Source organism: Mesocricetus auratus, unplaced genomic scaffold, assembly GCF_017639785.1.
Source record: "Mesocricetus auratus isolate SY011 unplaced genomic scaffold, BCM_Maur_2.0 Super-Scaffold_100008, whole genome shotgun sequence".
Classification (NCBI taxonomy): Eukaryota; Metazoa; Chordata; class Mammalia; order Rodentia; family Cricetidae; genus Mesocricetus; species Mesocricetus auratus.
Window position 1 is genome coordinate 84,134,168 of NW_024429192.1, and position 20,213 is coordinate 84,154,380.

The 20,213-nt window shown below is 44.6% G+C and overlaps 1 protein-coding gene across 4 annotated transcripts in view; it reads right to left on the minus strand.

Moving 5' to 3' along the window:
* Usp12 (ubiquitin specific peptidase 12) overlaps nt 1-20,213 on the minus strand; it is a 54,118-nt gene continuing 33,905 nt past the window's right edge. For 2 of the 4 annotated variants that reach the window (XM_005083188.4, XM_040751373.1), the window contains exons 3-9: nt 19,442-19,655; nt 11,590-11,819; nt 9,115-9,191; nt 8,923-9,006; nt 5,441-5,638; nt 4,205-4,283; nt 1-2,880 (exon numbers count right to left, since the gene is read on the minus strand). In XM_005083188.4, the coding sequence (XP_005083245.1) occupies nt 2,779-2,880; nt 4,205-4,283; nt 5,441-5,638; nt 8,923-9,006; nt 9,115-9,191; nt 11,590-11,819; nt 19,442-19,655 (984 nt within the window). In that variant the 3' untranslated portion in view covers nt 1-2,778. Of the gene's footprint in view, nt 2,881-4,204; nt 4,284-5,440; nt 5,639-8,922; nt 9,007-9,114; nt 9,192-11,589; nt 11,820-19,394; nt 19,656-20,213 lie in introns of those variants that run through there. The other 2 variants (XM_021234726.2, XM_040751374.1) reach the window with 2 other exon arrangements.

The following is a 20,213-nucleotide window of genomic DNA, read 5'->3' on the forward strand; positions in this document are numbered from 1 at the left end:
CACAAATAAGCCAACTTTAATAGATATTATTTTGTATTTATATAGCGCCTTCTTCAAGAACCTTAAACGCTTTACAGACATTCTCTCTAATTAATCCCCACAACAACCCTGTGAGGTAGGTATTACTCCCATTTACAAGAGGGAGACTGAAGCACAGAGAGGTTAAGTGACTTGCCCGAGGTCACACAGTTACGTTCACTGGAGAGTCAGGACTCCAGCACCTTGCCTCCCAGCTCCCAGCCACATCCCTCACGAAGAGAACCTGTAATGAAAAGCATCTTTACAGAAAGTATCAGGACTATGTGAAAGTGAGGTCTTCCTACGGCCATCGAGGAAAGAAGCCCTACACTGATGGCTGAGGCCGTAAGGCCACTATAGCACATTTCCTTGCCCCTCCTAAGCCACGTGGCTCCTGTCTTAAGTAACCTTCTAAAGGTAAAATTCCTGTGACGGAAGCCACACACCTCAGACGTGGGGCTTAACTTAGAATATTTACTTTTAGTTACGATAATTCATAGAAACTTCTGTTCTAATATACAAAACTCGGGACAGCTGCCCCAGCAAACATGTACATAATTACACAGCAACTAGCCTTACTCACAACCTGCATCTGCCCTCATCATACTCACAGGCAAAGAACAATCACCTCAAAATGCGTGCTAGGCGGGTCTCCTTTTTCACCTACTACACCTGACATTCCTAGTCCCCAACCCAAACCCTGTGTGTTTTTAAAGTTTATTGAGTTTCTGATAAAATTCAAAATGTTTACTTAGATCCCTCTGCACTAAGAATAAAAAGTAGAGTTAGAGCCAACAGCCAGTAGTCGTTTCCCTGTAAACTGTCCAGAGCAGACCTGAGCAGGGCGTGGCTGACTGCCGGGAGCCTGGGAGCTCAGCACCCATGCTAGAACTTGCCGCAATTGGGAACTTAACTAGGCTTTTTCCTGTGTATGTTTTAAAGTCAGAGAACTGTGTACCAGCAGACAACATAGCGCTGCACTAGGCAGCCTGGAGGGCTCAGCCATACTTTATGCCTTTTCTTGGAACACAAAGCCACAAAACAACACAGTTCTGACTTCCAACACAGTTTGGTTTAAGCCCTCAGTATGATGCGCTCTCGCAGCTCTGACTCCGCCACCCTCCTGGTTGTGTTCTCTGTGCGATGGCAGATCACAAACCCCAGCCAGGGGAAGGCTTCAGAAACTAGAAAATGAGTTTGTCAAAAGGTCACCTTGTTCTCCCAGCACATTTGTCTACGAAGCCCGATTAGCTAAGGGACCCTGTTACAAATCTGCTTATGGGACAAACAGATAGAAGTCATTTCCTGAGCTCAAAGGTACAGAAAATAAATGTTAATAATAGCAGCACAAAAACGCTTCTTTTTGCTGTTTGCTTGTCAGGCAACAGTTTGAGTAAAATAACTTTAGAAAAGTAGGGGCTCATCAACAGGCCACCCTACTGCATGAAGAGTGCCATGTGACGAACTACCCAGAGCCTGGCTGCTGTGACGCTGACTAGAGTCTTCAATTGCTTTCTGCAAGTTACATTCAGCCACTGCCATACCACTTGATGCTCGGACGTACACGGAAATTCCCTGCACTGTGTCACAAGCTTCTGAACACCATTCTAAAGGGGCAAGGAAGGCCAGGAGGGGGAGGGGCTTCTTTTCTAGATTACTGGTCTACTTCACCAAAATGTAACCTTCAAACGGCTCTAGCTGCTCCCTGGCTGCTGGGGTTCTGATGATCTAGCAGTCCTTCCCAAGGCTAAAAGGGGACCCAAAAGCAACACAGCTGTGGGCAGGTTGGGGGTTCTGGTCGACACTGTGCTGGCATCACACTGGGGTTCCCTTTATCATTCTAGCAACAGATTTCTACTTTACTGAAATTAAAGCTTACAAAAGCAAGGGACAAACTATGACAAAGAGCAAACGTTCAGTCTTGGGTAGTTCCTCCTGACAGGCTCTACCCATCCATTGCCATCATCTCATGATTATCTCAGTGATTTCAGCTAGAATTTTCAGTTCACCTTAAAAACAAACAACAGGACTACTTCTGCTGACAAACTAGTGAGATATGCTCAGATCTGCTGACAGACTCACCGGCACTCCAGTAATGCTCGGACGCCACCAGTTTAATGAAATAAATAAGGAAAATGATCATTACAAAGCCAGGCTTTCCCCTTGGGGAGCCAAGAAGCCACTGCTGACCAACTGTTCCCTCTGTGTACATACACTGTACATTATCACACGCTTCTCCAGAGAAGCAGAGTATCCTTGACTTCCTGACACTGGCTCCATGTCTCTAGCTCTGTGCGTCAGGAAGGCAACTGCGAGTGTTGGGCCCAAAGGTACTTTCTAGTATGTCTGAAAAGACTGCTCAGCCGCTCCCATCTGCAATGTAAGCAGCAGTGCGCGCAGCAGTGCGCTCCATCTCCCTAGCACATTCTAAGTCTTCCGCTGCCCTCCCGAGGAACTCAAAACACCACTGGTGCGGTTAACAGAAAAGTGTGTCGGCAGCGGGCAGCTGCTTTACAAGAGGAGCTGCTATCTCTGATTTCACTTCCTTGTGTGGAACTGCACAGACAGCATGATTCCTGAGCAAAAATTCAACTACTGTGATGGGAAGGGCGTGTTAATCCACAGTCTTTGCTTTATTGTATGCAAAGTGTGCTACTGCCCTGAGCGTCCTGCATCTCTCTCTTCTTGAACATCAGCTTGATCCTTTCCGAAACAACCAGAGAAGCATGCAGACGCCTCTCTCCTCCACCGTGGCTCCCTTCAGTCCCGAGACTGATAGAAAAGGATGTACCCAGACTCCGAGTTCTTGGAGATATCAGACGTCAACCCGTAGAATTCTTCAATAGCTTGTGCATCTATTTTCTGAGGCAGAACACAAACATTAGCACATCCAGCTCTGACAACCATGCTGTTAAACTACAACAAACAATAGGATCCGATGTCTCTAAGGACGGGACAAACAGTGTTTTAGCCACAGGCTGACAAGTGTTACCATCTCACTGGGAACACCTTTACTGAAAAGGTGTTTACTGTAAAGCTGAACACAACAGCTACCATTAGCTAGCACCTCCCCTTCCAAGTGTCAGTGGAACCATATGAAACACACTGTCAACTATTTTGGATGTGAATTGGCAAACTCCAGCAGTCTAGCTTAATGCAGAGTCAAGAACAAGAGTGTCTGTCAATAAAGAACCAGTACAAGGAGGATCCAAGCATTCGAAAGTTTCATAGCAGTTGGTAACTGACAAAAGGCCATGAATCACAAGGCAGTAAGCAGGAACTACTGCCACATGGAGTAGTGGGCACTGTGGGAATGAATCTCACAGCAAAGTAAGGACAAGTGCCAATCATAGTCACTGTGAAGCACAGGGGGAAATTAACCACCACAGCAAAAATATAAACAGTAGGTGCCAAGGGATGGAGGGCAGAGATAGGGAGTACTGTGCTGGCCAAAGAGGAACAGGGGAGCCTGCTAGGTGCTGAAAACTCACCATGTTTCACCAGGCTGGTGGCTGCAAGCACACATTTGAGCATGTATGCCTTTGCAAAGAAAAGCTCATAATGGGTGTGGTGGCTTGAGTGAGCATGGTCCCTATGAGCTTATATATTTGAATGCTTGGTCTCTAGTTGGTGGACCAGAGTGGGAAGGATTAGGAGGTGTGTCCTTATGGAAGGAGGTGTGTCACTGGAGGTTGGCTTTGCAATTTTAAAACACTCTCCCTGTTCACAGTGTGCTCTCTCTGCCTCCTGCATGCATGCAGATCACGATGTGACCTCTGTTTCTGTCATGGACTGTAACCATCTGAAACCATAAGCTCAATTAAACTCCTTTTTCTATAAGGTGCCTTGGTCGTGGTGTTTTATCACAGCAATAAAACCTAACTAATATAACTGGTTTAACACTTCTGCACTGTGCTATATAGCTTAACACTTAAAGAAAAAGAACATTTTTATAAAAGAACACAATCAGACGGAAAGTCTTCCCTCTTTACTCTGGGCTATGTAAGGCTGGCTGGTTACTCAAGCACCAGGCTTGGACAACAGGGGAAGAAACAGAGCTCAGATGCAATGGAAAGCTCTGAACAACTGTCTAATACCTACCACCAACCACATGACAGGGAAAAGCTATGAAAGGAAAAGTAAAGAGGAAAATGCACAACTCCAAAGAAGCAAAGAAGCTACTTACTTCTACAATGTCGTCATCAAACAACAACCAAAAATCATGACTTTTAACTATTGCAATATAATGGCCTCGATTGGGACCACTAAAACAAAAGAAAAAAGAAGAGTTAACATTTTAAAAATGTTATTCATATTACATTCTTGTCCCAAATTTCAAATTAAAAAAAAAAAAGTGTGTGTGTGTGTTAGTGAGCCTGAGTGCAGGTGCCCTGGATAGGCTAGTAGAGTTTTAGATGCCCTGGAGCTGATCAGAGGCAGCTGAGAATCTCCTGAGACCTGAGATGGGTGCTGGGAATTAACTCCTGTCCTCTGGAGGACTCTTAAAGATTCAGGCATGTAGCTCAGTGGCACGGCAGTTACTTGGCATGGGTAAGACTCGAGGTCCAGTCCCCAAATCACAACAGCCCTGCAAGAAAGGGATCCAGAAAGCACACACACTGTGTTGGAAAGGAGGGTTAGAGTGGGCTGAGGACTAATCTGCCTGGCTGGAAATGATAAATGTACATGGAGATAAATTGAGAACTTCCGAAGCCAGTTCCCAAAGCCATTTTAAATGCTCCTTTCAGCCACGCCTAATCACACACAGGGACAGTTTGGCTGCAAAATCTATTCAATACCAAAACAAAACAGGTAAAAGAAACCAGTAGACTGCCCAAATTCTAGAGGCTGTGAGGGAGGACCCTTAGACTAATAGATTAAACAAGAACAAAAATGAAGGCATAAATTTAAATTACATAAAGGTTTTAAAGAAGAGTGATAAGATACCTATATCAAAAGCCTATTTTAACACAAATTGATCTTGAAAATAATGAAGAATGTTGGTGTCCAGTCAAGTGTGGTACACAGAGTGTAATTCCAGCACTCAGGAGACGGTCGTGGGAGGACTGAGATTTCAGGTTACTGAGTTGCACAGCAAAGACTCTGTCTAAAAGTGTTAGGGAGGGGCTAGAGAGACTGCTCAGTGGTTAGAGCACTGGCTGCTCCTGCAGAGGACCCAGGTTCAGTTCTCAGCATGCACATGTTGGCTCTCGACCATCTGTAATTCTAGTGGATCTGATGAATGCCCTCTTCGGGCCTCTGAGGGCACCAGGCACACACATGGCACACAAACATACATGCAGAAAACACAGGCAGAAACTCAAAGAAAAAAGTCTCCAGTGTTACCCTGAGCCCTGCCCGGGCACCATGAGCATTCTGAGCATGCTCTGCTCTATGAGGACCATGCCCCAGTCATGCTTACCTTCCGCAGTGAACCACGACAGCCACAAGGTCGTACATCCTGTCAGGATTGGTGGCATCTCCTGAAGTGTTAAACAGACGAAGTTCTAAAGGAAAAACCACCCGGTAAGAAAGCTTTGTGTATCGATGAAGCTGGTCCATATACTTAAACCTTTTCAGGTGCAGAGCCAGAATCATAGGTAGTTTCTTCACTTTCATCCTAAAAAACAGATGAAGACAGAATTTCAGAAAGCATTCACTGTGAGATTAAAAAAACAAAACAAAACCCATGAAGCTGCTGCAAAAGGAAATGACGTTTTTGGCCCTGTTAAAATGTGACTCTGATACTGAAATACATTCTAATAAATATGCTCCCATTAACATAAATTTCAAAGACCATTTCTCACTTCATGCTTTTTTGCTAATGATTTACTTATTTACTTTATACTATAGAACTGTTATTAAACAAAAGGCAAAAGTGAGAGGTTTTCTTATTGGCGTACAAGACAGATCAAAGCCCAGCAGAGACACCTGGCAACAGGAGCGGCTCATCTGGCCCAGGAGCCGCTAAGGAGGGCACAGCGCAGTGCTGGGTGAAGGAGCTTCACAGAGGAGCTGAGTGCCCCAGACATGAAGAGCACCATGCAGCCCCAGAAGCTGACAGTGACCAGCTGAGAGCGGCCACCAGAGCCGGTCCTCTCACCACTGCAGAACAGTGATTTGTCCTCTCTTCTTCTATGAAACAGCAATGACCCACTTCTTGATCTGATTGTGACCTGGGGGACAAGTGGAGTGTGGCCACTGGCAACTACTAACTGAGTAGTGGCTCCAGTAACTCCACAGCACATCCTAAGGCCAACTGTCCAAGAGGGCCGTCACTGGCGGTCCGCTGCGCTGTGAGGTACGGCAACTTCTGGATCCCAGCCAAATCACTGCGTCTGAGACAATGCTCAGCAAAAGTGCACTCACTGCACGGCGTTCTCAACAGACAGGGTTCAATTCTCTCCCACAACAAAGCTGGACAACATACAACACAGCCACTGATTCAAACAGTAAATGAATCGAGCTATGGATCTGTCTCACCTACCACTTTTCCAGGCATCTTAACAGCACTGTGCAGGGAAGACATTTCCACAAGCAGCAAGGTATAGAAAATGCTTCCCAGGAGTTCAATGGATCCCTAAAATTTTTACACTATAGGAATACGCAATCCTAATTCTCATTGGCAAAAATGTGTTGTTTTGATTGCTACTCAGTTTGGTAAATACGTGTTTGAGCCTAGTTATACTGAGCTAAAGTGCTATCTATGCCCATTTAGCAGAGTGGTAGGAGCAGGTTTCCCCCATGACCTGGTCTCTGGTTCCTGGCCTCACTGCCAGTGTCAGATATGGAGTCCAGCAAGCAGTGGACCTTCAACCTAACCACATCTCTTACCATTAATCCTATCAGTTCTTTCCCCCTAAGAACTGTAATTACAGGGACAAAAAAAAGACTCTTCATAGGGACTGCCTGCGTGCTGAGCAAGGGGACCAGGGACTTAAGTTTTCCTAAATCATCAGCCATGCCCCATGGAGTCACCCCAACAAACTCAGCATGGCCAGCCCATCCCTAAGAAGCCTGGCTCTAGGAGTGGTATAGTAAGCGACACTTGGGAACGTGGGAGCTAAGGAGCACCTCAAATCCCACCCATGTCAGTTACCCCCTGGGCCCCAACTGCTTGATCAGTATGATTTATTCTAAATGCCTGCTTCCCTTCTAAGAGCGCAGAATTTGGAGCAAGGTAGCAGAGGCATTTGCCTATGTGACAAGTACATATAGGAACCCTGGGCATGGAGGCCACAAAGAGTTTCCCATGATGTCATCAGAGAGGGGAAATTCACTGTCCTGTGTCATTTCACTGGAACAGGGCCTCTTAGAAGCCTGCCTGGCTTTGCCCTTTGCTCTGTATCTTTTTCCATGATAATCTTAGCTGTGAGCATGCCTATATGCCAGGTACTAAGTCCTAGAAAATCATAAGCACAGGGACACTCAAACACCAAGACATCCTACAATTGTGTGACACTTAACAAGATATATATCTGCAAGTCTCCTTTCCAAGACATCTAAGCCAAAAAACTAGAGACATGAATCATAGATATAATACATGGTTCCGGACTGGGCATTGCTCATCTAGGAATTCTCACTGAGTCTTAATTGCTAACACTAACATTAAGAATATGGGAATGGAGAGATGGATCAGCAGATAAGATGCTTACTGTGCAAGCATGAGAACCTGAGTTTGGATCCCCAGTATCCTGAGTTCCTGTAATCCCAGCACTCAGGAGGCAGAGGCAGGCAGATCTGAGTTTGAAGACAGCCTGGTCTACACAGGGAGTTCTAAGGCAGTCAGGACTACATAGTGAGACCCTGCAAAACACACACACACACACACACACACACACACACACACACACACTCACTCACTCACTCACTCACACACAGAATGAGCATTCAATGTACACTTCTGCAGATCACTTTCAGATAGAAAAGACTACCCCCAACATCTATGACCAAAGAATCATTCAAATAACTTCAAAAGAGGTTGGCAAAATAGTTCAGTGGGTAAAAGTGCTTGCCATGCAAGCCTGAAACCTAAGTTCAATCCTTAGATGGTAGTAGACTCCTGAATGCAGTCTTCTGATCTCTGTGCATAGTGCCATTGCACACACACTCACCATAATAATACAGCCTAACCATGGTGCCATTGCACACACATGCACACACACTCACCATAATACAGCCTAACCATGGTGCCACTGCACACACACTCACCATAATAATACAGCCTAACCATGGTGCCACTGCACACACACTCACCATAATAATTCAGCCTAACCATGGTGCCATTGCACACACACCATAATAATACAGCCTAACCATGGTGCCATTGCACACACACTCACCATAATAATTCAGCCTAACCATGGTGCCACTGCACACACACTCACCATAATAATTCAGCCTAACCATGGTGCCACTGCACACACACTCACCATAATAATTCAGCCTAACCATGGTGCCACTGCACACACACTCACCATAATAATTCAGCCTAACCATGGTGCCATTGTACATATATGTACACATACTCACCATAATAATACAGCCTAATCATGGTGCCATTGCACACACACTCACCATAATAATACAGCCTAACCATGGTGCCATTGCACACACACTCACCATAATAATTCAGCCTAACCATGGTGCCACTGCACACACACTCACCATAATAATTCAGCCTAACCATGGTGCCACTGCACACACACTCACCATAATAATTCAGCCTAACCATGGTGCCATTGTACATATATGTACACATACTCACCATAATAATACAGCCTAATCATGGTGCCACTGCACATACATGCACACACACAACAATACTACAGCCTAACCATGGTGCCACTGCACACACATGCGCACACACAACAATAACACAGTCTAACTTAGGCACTAAATTACCGTTTGTGTGCTTCCTGTTTGCTTCGGCACTCTTCACAGTAGTATTTATATTCACTGCACAGAGTTTCTGTGTTACTAAAACCTCTGTGAAAAATGCAAATGAACTGAAGTTAGGTATACTTGGAAAAATTCACTTAATATTCTATGCCAAAAGTAAATATTAAATTGCAAAAGAAATACGTTTACACAAACCTTAAGCAGTGAGTAATTGATGTGTTTTGTTCCACGTCAACAGAAAGGTCTAAAAAATCTTCATCTTTGCTGCTTATCTGTAAATACAGGAGTTATTTCAATTGCCAGGAACCACAGTTTCCAGCTGCCAGGTTAAATGTATCTACCAACAGACTAACAAATTCTTCCTCCTTACACTCAAAAGACAATTATTTGGTCTAGAGTACCTAAAAGGTAGTGAATCAGTGTCCACCTGTCACATCTCCTGTGTGGGAAGACATCAAAGTCCTCTAAGCATCTCACTGGCTGAGGCCCAGAAGATGAGTTTCACAGCTTCCCAGGGCGGTGTGGCTTGTGAAGTACACTGTATCACACTGTGGCTGGGAAGCCAGGCTGTCACTGGTGAGGCAGCATTTCACTTCTGAACATGCCCAGTTGCAGTGGACTAGATCCATCCAGATGGGACTTACTGGGACGTGTGATAACGAACATGGAACACCATGTTCCTGATGCAGAACCGACATAAAATGAAACTCAGGGAACATCCACTTTTAAGGAGGAAAATGGACAAAGGCAAGGCAAGGAATTCAGAGTAACCTTCAGAGAAGGTTAAAGCGGCAGTCTGCCCCAGTTAGCTCCTGCGGGCAGCTGGCTCCCGTCTGACACTCTCCTTGGGACCCACTGCACACTTACTCCTGATAGGACCTATGCAGGTCATCCTTGCCTCTACTCTATCCCTGTCTGGACGTTGTTGGGAAGTCTTCGTTCCTGCCAGGCATCTTGAGGGTCAGACTCCCAGCCTAACAATCGTCTACCACCCTCCCCTCACCGTCTTTCTGGCAGGACTACTGCTTAAATGTGGGTGAGACCACAAAAGGAAGCGATGTACATTTACACACTCTGGGGAGAACCCAGATTTCACCCCGCTAGCTTATTCTGATAAGGGCAGGAACATGGTTACTTGTTGTGAATATGCATACTGCTGGCTTAGTTTAAAGAAGTTCTCAAAGGCCACAGAAGAGCTCGCTAGGAGAAAAACAGAACCCACCCTTAAGAGTTAACATGAACAAACATTCAAACACTTTAAACAGGATGGCTGATATCACTTTCTCCTTAGACTGTTTCTTCTCTATCCTTACTCATCTGGTACAAACCTGACTTCAAAGGCCTGGCAGAGCACTGCACAAGTTTCCCAGAGGCCTCTGGAGGTCCCAAATCTACAGTATAAATCTCACCTGTTACTATATTTCTCAACAAGTAACTATTTTGTTTCACTGAAGACAGAAGCATATGTATGTGCCGCATACATATATACTGATGACTCCTAACAGATTAAAATTTACTATAATAAACATAAAAAACTCTGTCCAATTCCCTGACCATATCTACTATTCCAATGGAAATACCGCTGTATAGCCAGCAATCAAACATTGTCCTGCGAGGAACTGCTGCTTCAGGCAATGAAAAGGGCTCCCACCACAGCCGGCCTTTCTCTAGCCACAGAGCATCTCCAGACTGCTGCCAAATCCACCTCTGCCCTGACCCAGATAAGATCCACCACTAAGAGTTACTCAGGAAAAGGAATATAATTATTTCCTAGTGCAGAGCTATCTCATTCTTGGCAACCAATTCAAAGGTTCATCTTCACTAAGTGTCCATCAAAGGGTACTGCCCTCCTTGAGGGCACACAGTACTGTTCTATTCCAACAACAGACACTGTGTCCAACTATAAAAGGAGAAATAAATAAATACTCAGTCACATGCCACATTGTGACCCTGTAAGAGTATTAGAGGACTGAGAAGTCCCCACCACCCAGTGACACTGTGGCCATCTCATCATTGTGTGCCATGCATAGGGCACTGAGATGACGTTTCAGTAAGCTTACTGTGCTGCTAGTCACACAGAAGCATGGCACAGCTTGGTTAAACGCACGCCCGCTTTCCGTGTTCGCCCCACCGTAGGCTCTGGCTGTTGACTTCCTTTTCCACTCCTTTACTGTTCTCTAGCACATATTCCCTAGAGAAGGCTGCTAAGTGGCAGCCGCCACACTACTGTGGAGCATGTCTTTCGATACTATTCAGACTCAACATGGAGGGACCAACAGAGTGCCTAACTGTGTAGTATACCCAGAATGTCCCACACTGATGAAATCATCAAACCATGCTTGGCTCGGAACCTGTTCCCGTGGTTAAGACTCATGACAATGCGCCCGTGACCCTTACATTCCCTATAATCTTACCTTATGGAAAGTTCCAATGACATGACTTTAAAGCAAAATCAAGAAGTTCAACCTGCATTGAGCACTCTGTATTATCACACACTCCCCACCTGGTACAGCTAGGTAAAGAATGCCTTTAGACCAACAAGGACCCAATACTCAGGTGTCCTCAGAGATTTCCAATTTCAAATCCATCTCCCACACCCTTGTTCTCCAAGGAAAACTTTAGTGTCACAAAGTACATTGTTTTCCATACCAAGTGTTCTGATGGACTTACAGTTTCACAAGTAAGACACCTGGTTTCATTAGTTAATGTTCCCTGAAAAATCTCATGGACCCATGTCGGGTCTGGTGTGCTGTTATTATCCTCAGTGTCCATATCACCATTCCGTAAGCGACCATTTTGCTTTTCCTGCTTTCTTTCTTCTTGTAGAATATCAGCAATTGTATTAAGCAGATAATTTAAGAATTCATGGGCATCTTGTTGCATGTAGTTGTCAAACAGCTCTAAAAATAAAAACAGGAAAGTAAGTGTATCTGATATTTTATCAGAACTAGAAGTACATGTTATACTCTTTTTTCTTCACAAGAAAATAGACAAGTTCTATATCTAAAACTTCTGACTGAATTAGAGGAAAATAAAGATGAATAAATACTTTTTTTGAGACAAGGTTTCTCTATGTAACAGTCCTGGCTGTTCTGGCACTCAGTCTGTAGACCAGGCTGGCCTCGAACTCACAGAGATCCGCCTGCCTTTGCCTCCCGAGTGCTGAGATTAAAAGTGTGTGCCACCACTCGGTGAATGACGGCTTTTAAAAAGCAGCACTAACAGATCCATGAGAAGGGAAAGACAAGAAGCCCCTGATCGTCACCCTCTCTGCTCTTCCACAAACACTTCACCAAGGTAAACTTGTCAACAGAAGCCCGGCACCCTTACTAGCGAGGCCAAGTCTACACTAAGAGCCCACTCTATTAAAGGGAATTACCAGGCCTCGAGAGTCTGATTCAGTAGGAGAGGGTTGAGGCTTTGCAAAACTCCTGTGGGTAAGTGACTGCATGCAATCAAGTTTGGATATGGCACCAAGAATTATCCACTTAGGCCACATGATCACTCTGAGAGATATTGGAGCTCCGTGAATGTCCTGTGCAGCCACAAGTAGACATGATACAAACACTGGCAGTGTTACATCAAGGGCTGGGCTTTGGCACCTGCTCCTTGGATCCTGAGTGCACACGAGTTCTTTGAGGTCAATAGGCTCTGGCCTTGCTTTGCCTAGTGACCTTATTTGACAAGGACTGGAGAAAATAAAGTCTTCTTGTCAGGAAAAAGAGAGCTCCCCCCTCCCCCACACCAAATCAAACCAGACCCACTCCACCCCCGACTCCACTCCCCAGCAATATACAAAGCAGGCCTACTAACTGAAGAGTATTAAGAAAGACCACAATTATTTCTTTTAAAGCAAATGCAGAGCTGGGAATGTAGCTCAATGGTAGAGCACTTGTCTAGCATCATGAAACCCTAGGTCAATTCCTAGCACCTCAACGGGCGCGCGCACACACACACACACACACACACACACACACACACGCACGCACTCACAAGCACACAAAGGAAAAATAACAATATCTATTTGGGGGGGAAATGTAGGGAATGTTTAAGACAGAAACAATGTAAATGATGTCTCTGGAGAGCTACAGATGAACTCGGTCATGCATTCGGGATCATTCCCAAAGCCAAGGCCTTTACAAAGCACCAGTGGCAAGTGCAGCTGCTGGAGTGAGACTATCTGATAGCACCATGGCGCTGCCTCCAAATACAACACTGATGGCACCGTCCTTCACCTCTGAGCCACGGTGTCCACTTAACACCAGGGGTGCTAGGGCACCCACCTCGTGAGGCTGTATGAAGATTCTGAGTGCTGAGACATGGCACTGCAAGTACTCAAAGGTCACTGACTGGGAGCAGGGTTACTGTCAGTGATGTTAGGGAACACTAGCTACACAGACAACAGGAACAAAGGGACAGCAAAGGAGGAGTGCACATCATTATCCCGAGTGTCCTTGAACAAAGGTAAAACCAACTCCTAAGTCTCCTTTGCAAAGGTAAAAGAAAATACACAAAGGAGATGAACAGGTACTGCAGACTAAAAACTCAGAAACCCAAACAATATTCAACAAATAATTGGCAGGAAAAAATTAAAGTCGCAGAAATAACAATTTTGCCCATCACTTTGGCAAAATAAAAACAGGACTTGGTTGGTTTGATCGGAGAGAGGCCCTCTCTAACACTGGAACTGTGACGGTGGAACGGCACGGCATGTTCTAACAGAATGCAACCTAGCTCTCACAGCAGCTGTGAATCCATACCATACAATGAAGCAAGCCCAGGCACGGACACCCATTTCTAACAGCAGAAGTCTAAAATATTCTAAATGTCTATGAAAAGAATGGATGACTTATTGAAACCATGCATGGTTCTTGCTATGGTCATGGGGAAAACAGGTCTGTGTGAACAAGTGTAGCTACATTTCCGGACGCCAGTAAGTAAGGAAGCTAAGTGTAATGGATTCCATTAGACACCATCAAACCCAACCTGAGCTTCCTATCTGGACATCACAAAGAGCACACAAAAACATCCAGTTGTTCCTAGGGAGCTTTTAGTCTTCCTGTAGATTCTCTTGAACTATCCAGCACACTGATTGTATACTGAACAATAAAATGCAACTTTCTGTGCAAAAGGCACCCCTCCATCACCAAAAGCACTGATGGCTTTGCTCTCTCTGAGTCCCCTGCCCTTTACTGATGTACTATGTCCTAATGCTGGGCTCCCTTCACTGTCCACCCTTCCTGCCGCTTCTAGGAGCTGCATCTCATCTACCTTGGCTGTTTCCCAGCCTGCAGCTATCATCTCTAACTTACTGCTCTTGCTTGAGTATCAGAATCCTCTACCAAAGGAAAAGCATCAAGATCCAGCTGTGTGGAGAGCTGTGACCCTTTTACTGACACTATATACCAACTTCTCCCAATCTACTGGTGGCCTGACTCATAGACCACCCCAACATCCACAGTAACTTTAATATCTCAGTGTCTATAGGTCACTTCCTTAGGTGAAACTGGTTTTCTTTAAAACAAACAAACCTGGTGGCAGTGCACACCTTTAATCCCAGCACTCAAGAGGCAGAGGCAGGTAAACCTCTGAGAGTTCGAGGCCAGTCTGATCTACAGAGTGAGTTCCACGACAGGCTCCAAAGCTACAGAGAAACCCTGTCTTGAAAAACCATTGGAGACAAAAAGAAAAAAAAACACTGATAAAAGGACTTAAGAAAATCAGAAATGGCCTGAGAGCGCTGGACACCTGTGATCTTGACACCCAAGAGGTTGGAGCATAGTGAGTCTGATGCCATCCTGAGTTATAGAGTTCAAGGCCAGTCTAGGCTTCAGAGGAGATGAAAAAAAAAAAAAAGGGAGGGGGGAGAAGTAACATAGCAGGGCTGAGGGGAAGGGAAGGGACTCAGGAAGGTTTCTAAGAACAGCTGGGGACCTAGTTACGAGCTAGGGATGATTAATTCACTACAGTGGGCAGCACAATGCTGGATCAATGCCACCGTCTAGAACATTGTAATTTTCCCCTTAAAAACCACCTTCACATATATGCATGCTCTTCAAAACAACTGCTGTGTTCTATCAAAAATGAAAAAAATGCAAATGAGTTTTAATTAAAATCTTTTGGGGGAGGGAAGGGGATCACAACAGTGACTTCAGATCCACAGAGATACAGTAAATATCTTGAGTCTTTATGAATGACACAGAAGAGCAGCAACCTCTCAACTTTTACTGCAGTGTGTTTTCCGTAAATGTTATGCCAATGTGCCAGGGTCTTGCAGTGCCTGAAAGAAGACTACTTACAGTGTTAAAGGTACCCGTATGATTACACGAATACCAACACATGAGCGGGAGGGGAGGGTCGCAGGACTACACAGTGTTTCACTTTGAAACACTGGTTTTCTAACAGGTGGTCTTCTACTCTACTAATACTACAATGGGAAAAATGGACTTGAAAATGGCTTCAGTAAATTAAACAAGTTCATTCATTTATCCACTTATTCAACAAATATTTAGTAAGCACCTACTATGTGCCAGGAACTGGATTATGTGCTGGGAATACAATGGCAAGGAAAAACAAATGGGTTCCCTCCATCATGGGACTGACAGTCTAGTGGGAGAGACAGACACTTTCATTATTAAATAATGTATGAAAAGAAGCTACTAAAGTCCCCAAACAGCTGCAACATTAACTCAAAAGAATAATACTGCTTACAGTGGCTGTTTTCTTAATACTGAAACAGCTCAGCTTTCATAAAGCATGCCGTGCTGGTCTTAGAGTGAAACAGAACCGGATGAAGTAAGAGAAGTTTACTCAGGTCTTTCTAACAGGTGTCGTTTGCACACAACTGGTATCTGCTCTGTTAAAGCACACCAGGCTTAACTACATGTATTCCTGTTTTATGGGCACACATGACTGTCAGCACTCCACAGCACCTGAGAAAGTGCTCTTCACATGCAGGTTCCTTAAGAACCAAGACCCTTAGCTCAGCCACAGCTGCACACCAGCACACTGGCTGCAGCATCCTGGATGTGTTTAACATGTTTTGAATGAATGAATGAACAATGAACAAAAGACAGGTGTTCAATATGCCACGAGGATATGCAAAAAGGAAATACGGCTCATAGCAACTCAAAATATATTTTACATACACACATACACACGTTTTATATATAGCATATATTGCTAAGGTTCACAGAGCCAGAGCATGAAGCTACCAATAGGGTCTCAAACCCACCTCAATGCCCACCAATTGTTCAGTTGACAGTAAGCATGAGTTAACAATCAGTCCCATCACTACTGACCTGTGCTTTATTTACTCCACAGTAATAATGGTCAGCCTAAAGGATGTAGCATCAGCCAGATGGGCTCATCTTCCTCGACTGCAGCAGCCTCTGACTTCCTCAAACCCCCACCCCTCGTTCCATACGCTGCCTGCCCGTGCCAGCCCATATAGGGACTTTCCCATAATGAAAATGGGATGTATGGCTCTGATGGCTCTCCAAGCTCTGAGCCCTGTCCTGTATCTAATGGTCTTCATGGCACCATACTCTTGCCAAGTGAACTTTCTGGCTATCCTCCAGTGCATCTGTACCTTGTTTTTTAAGCTTCTGTCACATTTACCCTAGGCTTCAACAAGTCTTTAATAGCCTTGGCCAGGGGTCTTCCCAACACTATAGCTATACCTACAAGGCCACTCAGGCTTCTGTGCCATCACTGTCTCCCCTCCAGAGCAAAGTCACACTGATACATAGCTGTTGGCACCTGTCCTCCCCCCGTGGATGGTCAGACCCCTGGAGACTTCTAGATCCCCAGCATTTCCATAGAGGAAATCAGTATGTAGTAACCAATGCAAACAGTTACCTAGTGTCCAACCTGTCATCAAAGACAGCAAACTGTGGAGCTGGGGCAGTCGCACTACTTCAGGAAGCACTTATGCTTGGGGAGATATCAGGAGTTAACACTTAAAAAAGAGACTTGCTTATGAATAGAAAAGGTCGGTTCTTTCCCCGAATACCAAAACAATAAGCAATGTAAAGCAGAGGGCGTGACACAATCTGGATGAGTATGTGCTGAAAATGCAGGCCGCTTCCAACACACATAAGAGGCTAAGTCAGGCAGGACAGCCCAACAATGGGCTCCCACCAATACTGACATGAGTGACATGTTTCCAAAGATCTGAATAGCAGAGGAAAACATGCAATGGATAATTCAGTCAACCCGCTTTGATCTGTGTACTCTCACATGCAAATCTCAAAGAGATTTGCCTGAGGTAAATATTAATGTATTCCAAAACATATTTACAGATACCACCAATGTCAAGTAATAAGAACTCTTTTCTAGAAAATTTATTTCTGAAGCTGAGAAAACTTACAAGAAGCCAAATTTGTTGTAAAGTTATTCTGCATCCATTTCACTGAAACATGCATTTAATAGGTCTGTTGCTTTATCACTTTACTCTGCCTAAATATGAAAAACTTTACAAAACGTTATTTTAAAAAACACTATTAAAATGTCTCAGGTTTTGGCAAATATACATAAAAAGTCTTCAAGTATATAATTGCATAGGATAGTCAAAACACTAACTTCAGGGCCACAGCTGAGTGGCTGGCATAAGCTTTGGATCCACGACTCAGCACTGCACAGGGAAAGTAAGTGTGTGCTTTCGAGTGGCGCACACGCACCCATGTGCTCGTACATGTGTGTATGTGCACTCAGCTTGCTGGGCCTGTATCCAACGTGAGTCAATCAACATTTAGGTAAAACAAATCACGCATTTAAAAAGCACAGGCAATCAATGTTACAAGTCAATAAAAAGCATAATACTCCATACATGGAAAATGACACGGGCTCTGTGCAAACCACAGGAGCACAGTGCACATCTCTAAAGCAGTTACCAAGAAAAGATGGCTCTTCACCACGCACAAAAGCTTCCCACCAGATACACTTCCAGCGGTGACCGTCCATACAGACAAGAAGAACAAAATCCCATTAGCTTAATCCACATTTCAGAAGTTTGATCTGAGATTCTTTTTTCTCTTTTGAGACAAAGTTTGACTGTGCAGCCCTGACTGTCCTGGAACTCGCTCTGTAGACCAGGCTGGCCTTGAACTCACAGAGATCCACCTGCCTCTGCCTCCTGAGTGTCTGGCTTAAGTTTCTCAAAAACAGAAAACTCCACGCACATCTGGAATCTAAGCTAGCAAACAGCTCTCAGAAGAGAAAATGTGGTCTGTGTGCAGAATGTTCTGTGAGGTCATGATCTCTCTAGCTGTGTCATTCAGGTGGGGCTCCTTATGTCAGGAAATAGCACTTACTAGGCTCATTTCAGTTCACTCAATGAACATTAGCATATTCAATACCAATCTTTTTGTTTTGTTTTTTGGTTTCTTGAGACAGAGTTTCTCTGTAGCTTTGGAGGCTGTTCTGGAACTAGCTTTTAGATCAGGCTGGTCTCTAAGTCACAGAGACCCACCTGTCTCTAGGCCTCCCGAGTGCTGGGATTAAAGGCTTGCGCCACCAACACCCAGCTTTTTTTTGGGGGGGGGCTATTTCTTGTAAAATTAAATTAAAATATCTCAAATAAGAAAGGGGCTTCTCAGTAGTTATTTTTAGAAATGAGGATAAATATTTACCAATTCTAAACCCCAATAGTCTCAACTTCTATGATTTTTTTTTTTGTGGCCAAAGTGAGAGAAATCATAGAATCATTATTAAATAAAAAGTACGGGTTATACAAACAGTCTTTCCCCAAAGAGCAATGTACTCTCTACCTAAGATGGTTTTAAAAACTAATTAACATAGGAAAGCTATGTGCAACTAAAGAATCGCATTCTATGGAAAATGTGCTTTGTTTTGCTTTGTGGGTGTGGAAGTTGGGAATAGGATCTCATGTTGTGCAGGCTGGCCACAAACAGAAGTGTCAAGAATGCAAAAATGAGAATGGGTTTCTCACTCCCTGGCACATGGGATTTTATCTGAGTAACAACGACCACACCTCCATCAATCATTACTGAGCTACACCCCTGAAGATCCAAACCCTACATCTCTGCTACCCCACTTCCCCCAGGCCAAAGGTTTAAAGGCTTGGCTCCCACTACTGATGGCTGTACGGAAGGTTCCAGAACCATCAGGAAGTGAGTGGAGCCTTCCTACAGGCAGCAGATACTGGGGAAGATGGGAACTTTTACAATCTGGCCCTACATCTTGTTCTTTCTCTCTCCTATGTAAGGTTGAAATATGACCTCTCTGCCAGGCAGCCCCTTCCTGCTCCTGCTGCCATGCCTTCCTGACAGTATGGACTACACTCCTCTCTGGAACTGTAAATCCTAACAAACTCTTTCTTTCTCCCCTAGCTTATTTCTGTCAAAGTACTCTTTCACAGTAACAGGGAAGTCACTAATAAAACAGCTACCACAATGTGAGGCATGAAGAGACCACATTCATAAATACCTGAGTCACAGTGTGCTCTACCTTACCTTCCAAGGACACATGAGCAATAGTACACGGGAACTAGGAGAATTACCATTTTCTTTTCGCAACCGTGTGATGAATTTCTTGGGCGGGATCACGCCAACCTTCTTCTTCTGGGTGGCGATGCTATGGAAGAGGTCTGCCAGGCACGTGAGAAGGTTCTCCTTTTTTCTGGGCTGGCTCTTGTATGCTAGAACTTTTTCCCGAAATGGACGACAGAAATAAAGTGCTTGCAGAACTGAGTTGCAGTAGCAGGTATTCCCAAACTACAAGAGGAAAGAGGGCTCCGTTAAACAGAGTGCAGCTGTGGAGAAAGAACCTGGCCGAGGCAGACACGGCACAGTCGTCTCTTCTAAATTCCCATGATTACTAACAATCGTTACATGTAAGCATTCTATATTTCATGCTTTTAAAAGTATAATTCACAAGCTAGGTGTGGCACATGCCTCTAATACCAGCACTCCAGAGGCAGAGGCAGGCAGATCTCTGTGATCTGTGAATTTGAGGCCCAGCCTGGTCTACAGAGCCAGGTCTAGAACAGCCAGGGCCACACAGAAGAACCCTGTCTCAAAACCAACAACAACAAAAAACACTTCACCAAAACTCTTCCAAGAAATGTAATAAAGTAAGATTTTTTCTACCAACATCTCTCAGGTGCTACATACCAAGCACAAACAAAAGCTAAAAACCAAGCTGGCTGGGAATGCTGGCCATGGAAGAGACAGTCTAACAACCACCAAGGCTGAGAACCCTCTAGAGAAGGCCGCAGTCTGTCCTCAACAATGGAGTCACCTCTTGCTGGTCGTGGGAATGCGCTGCTGTGC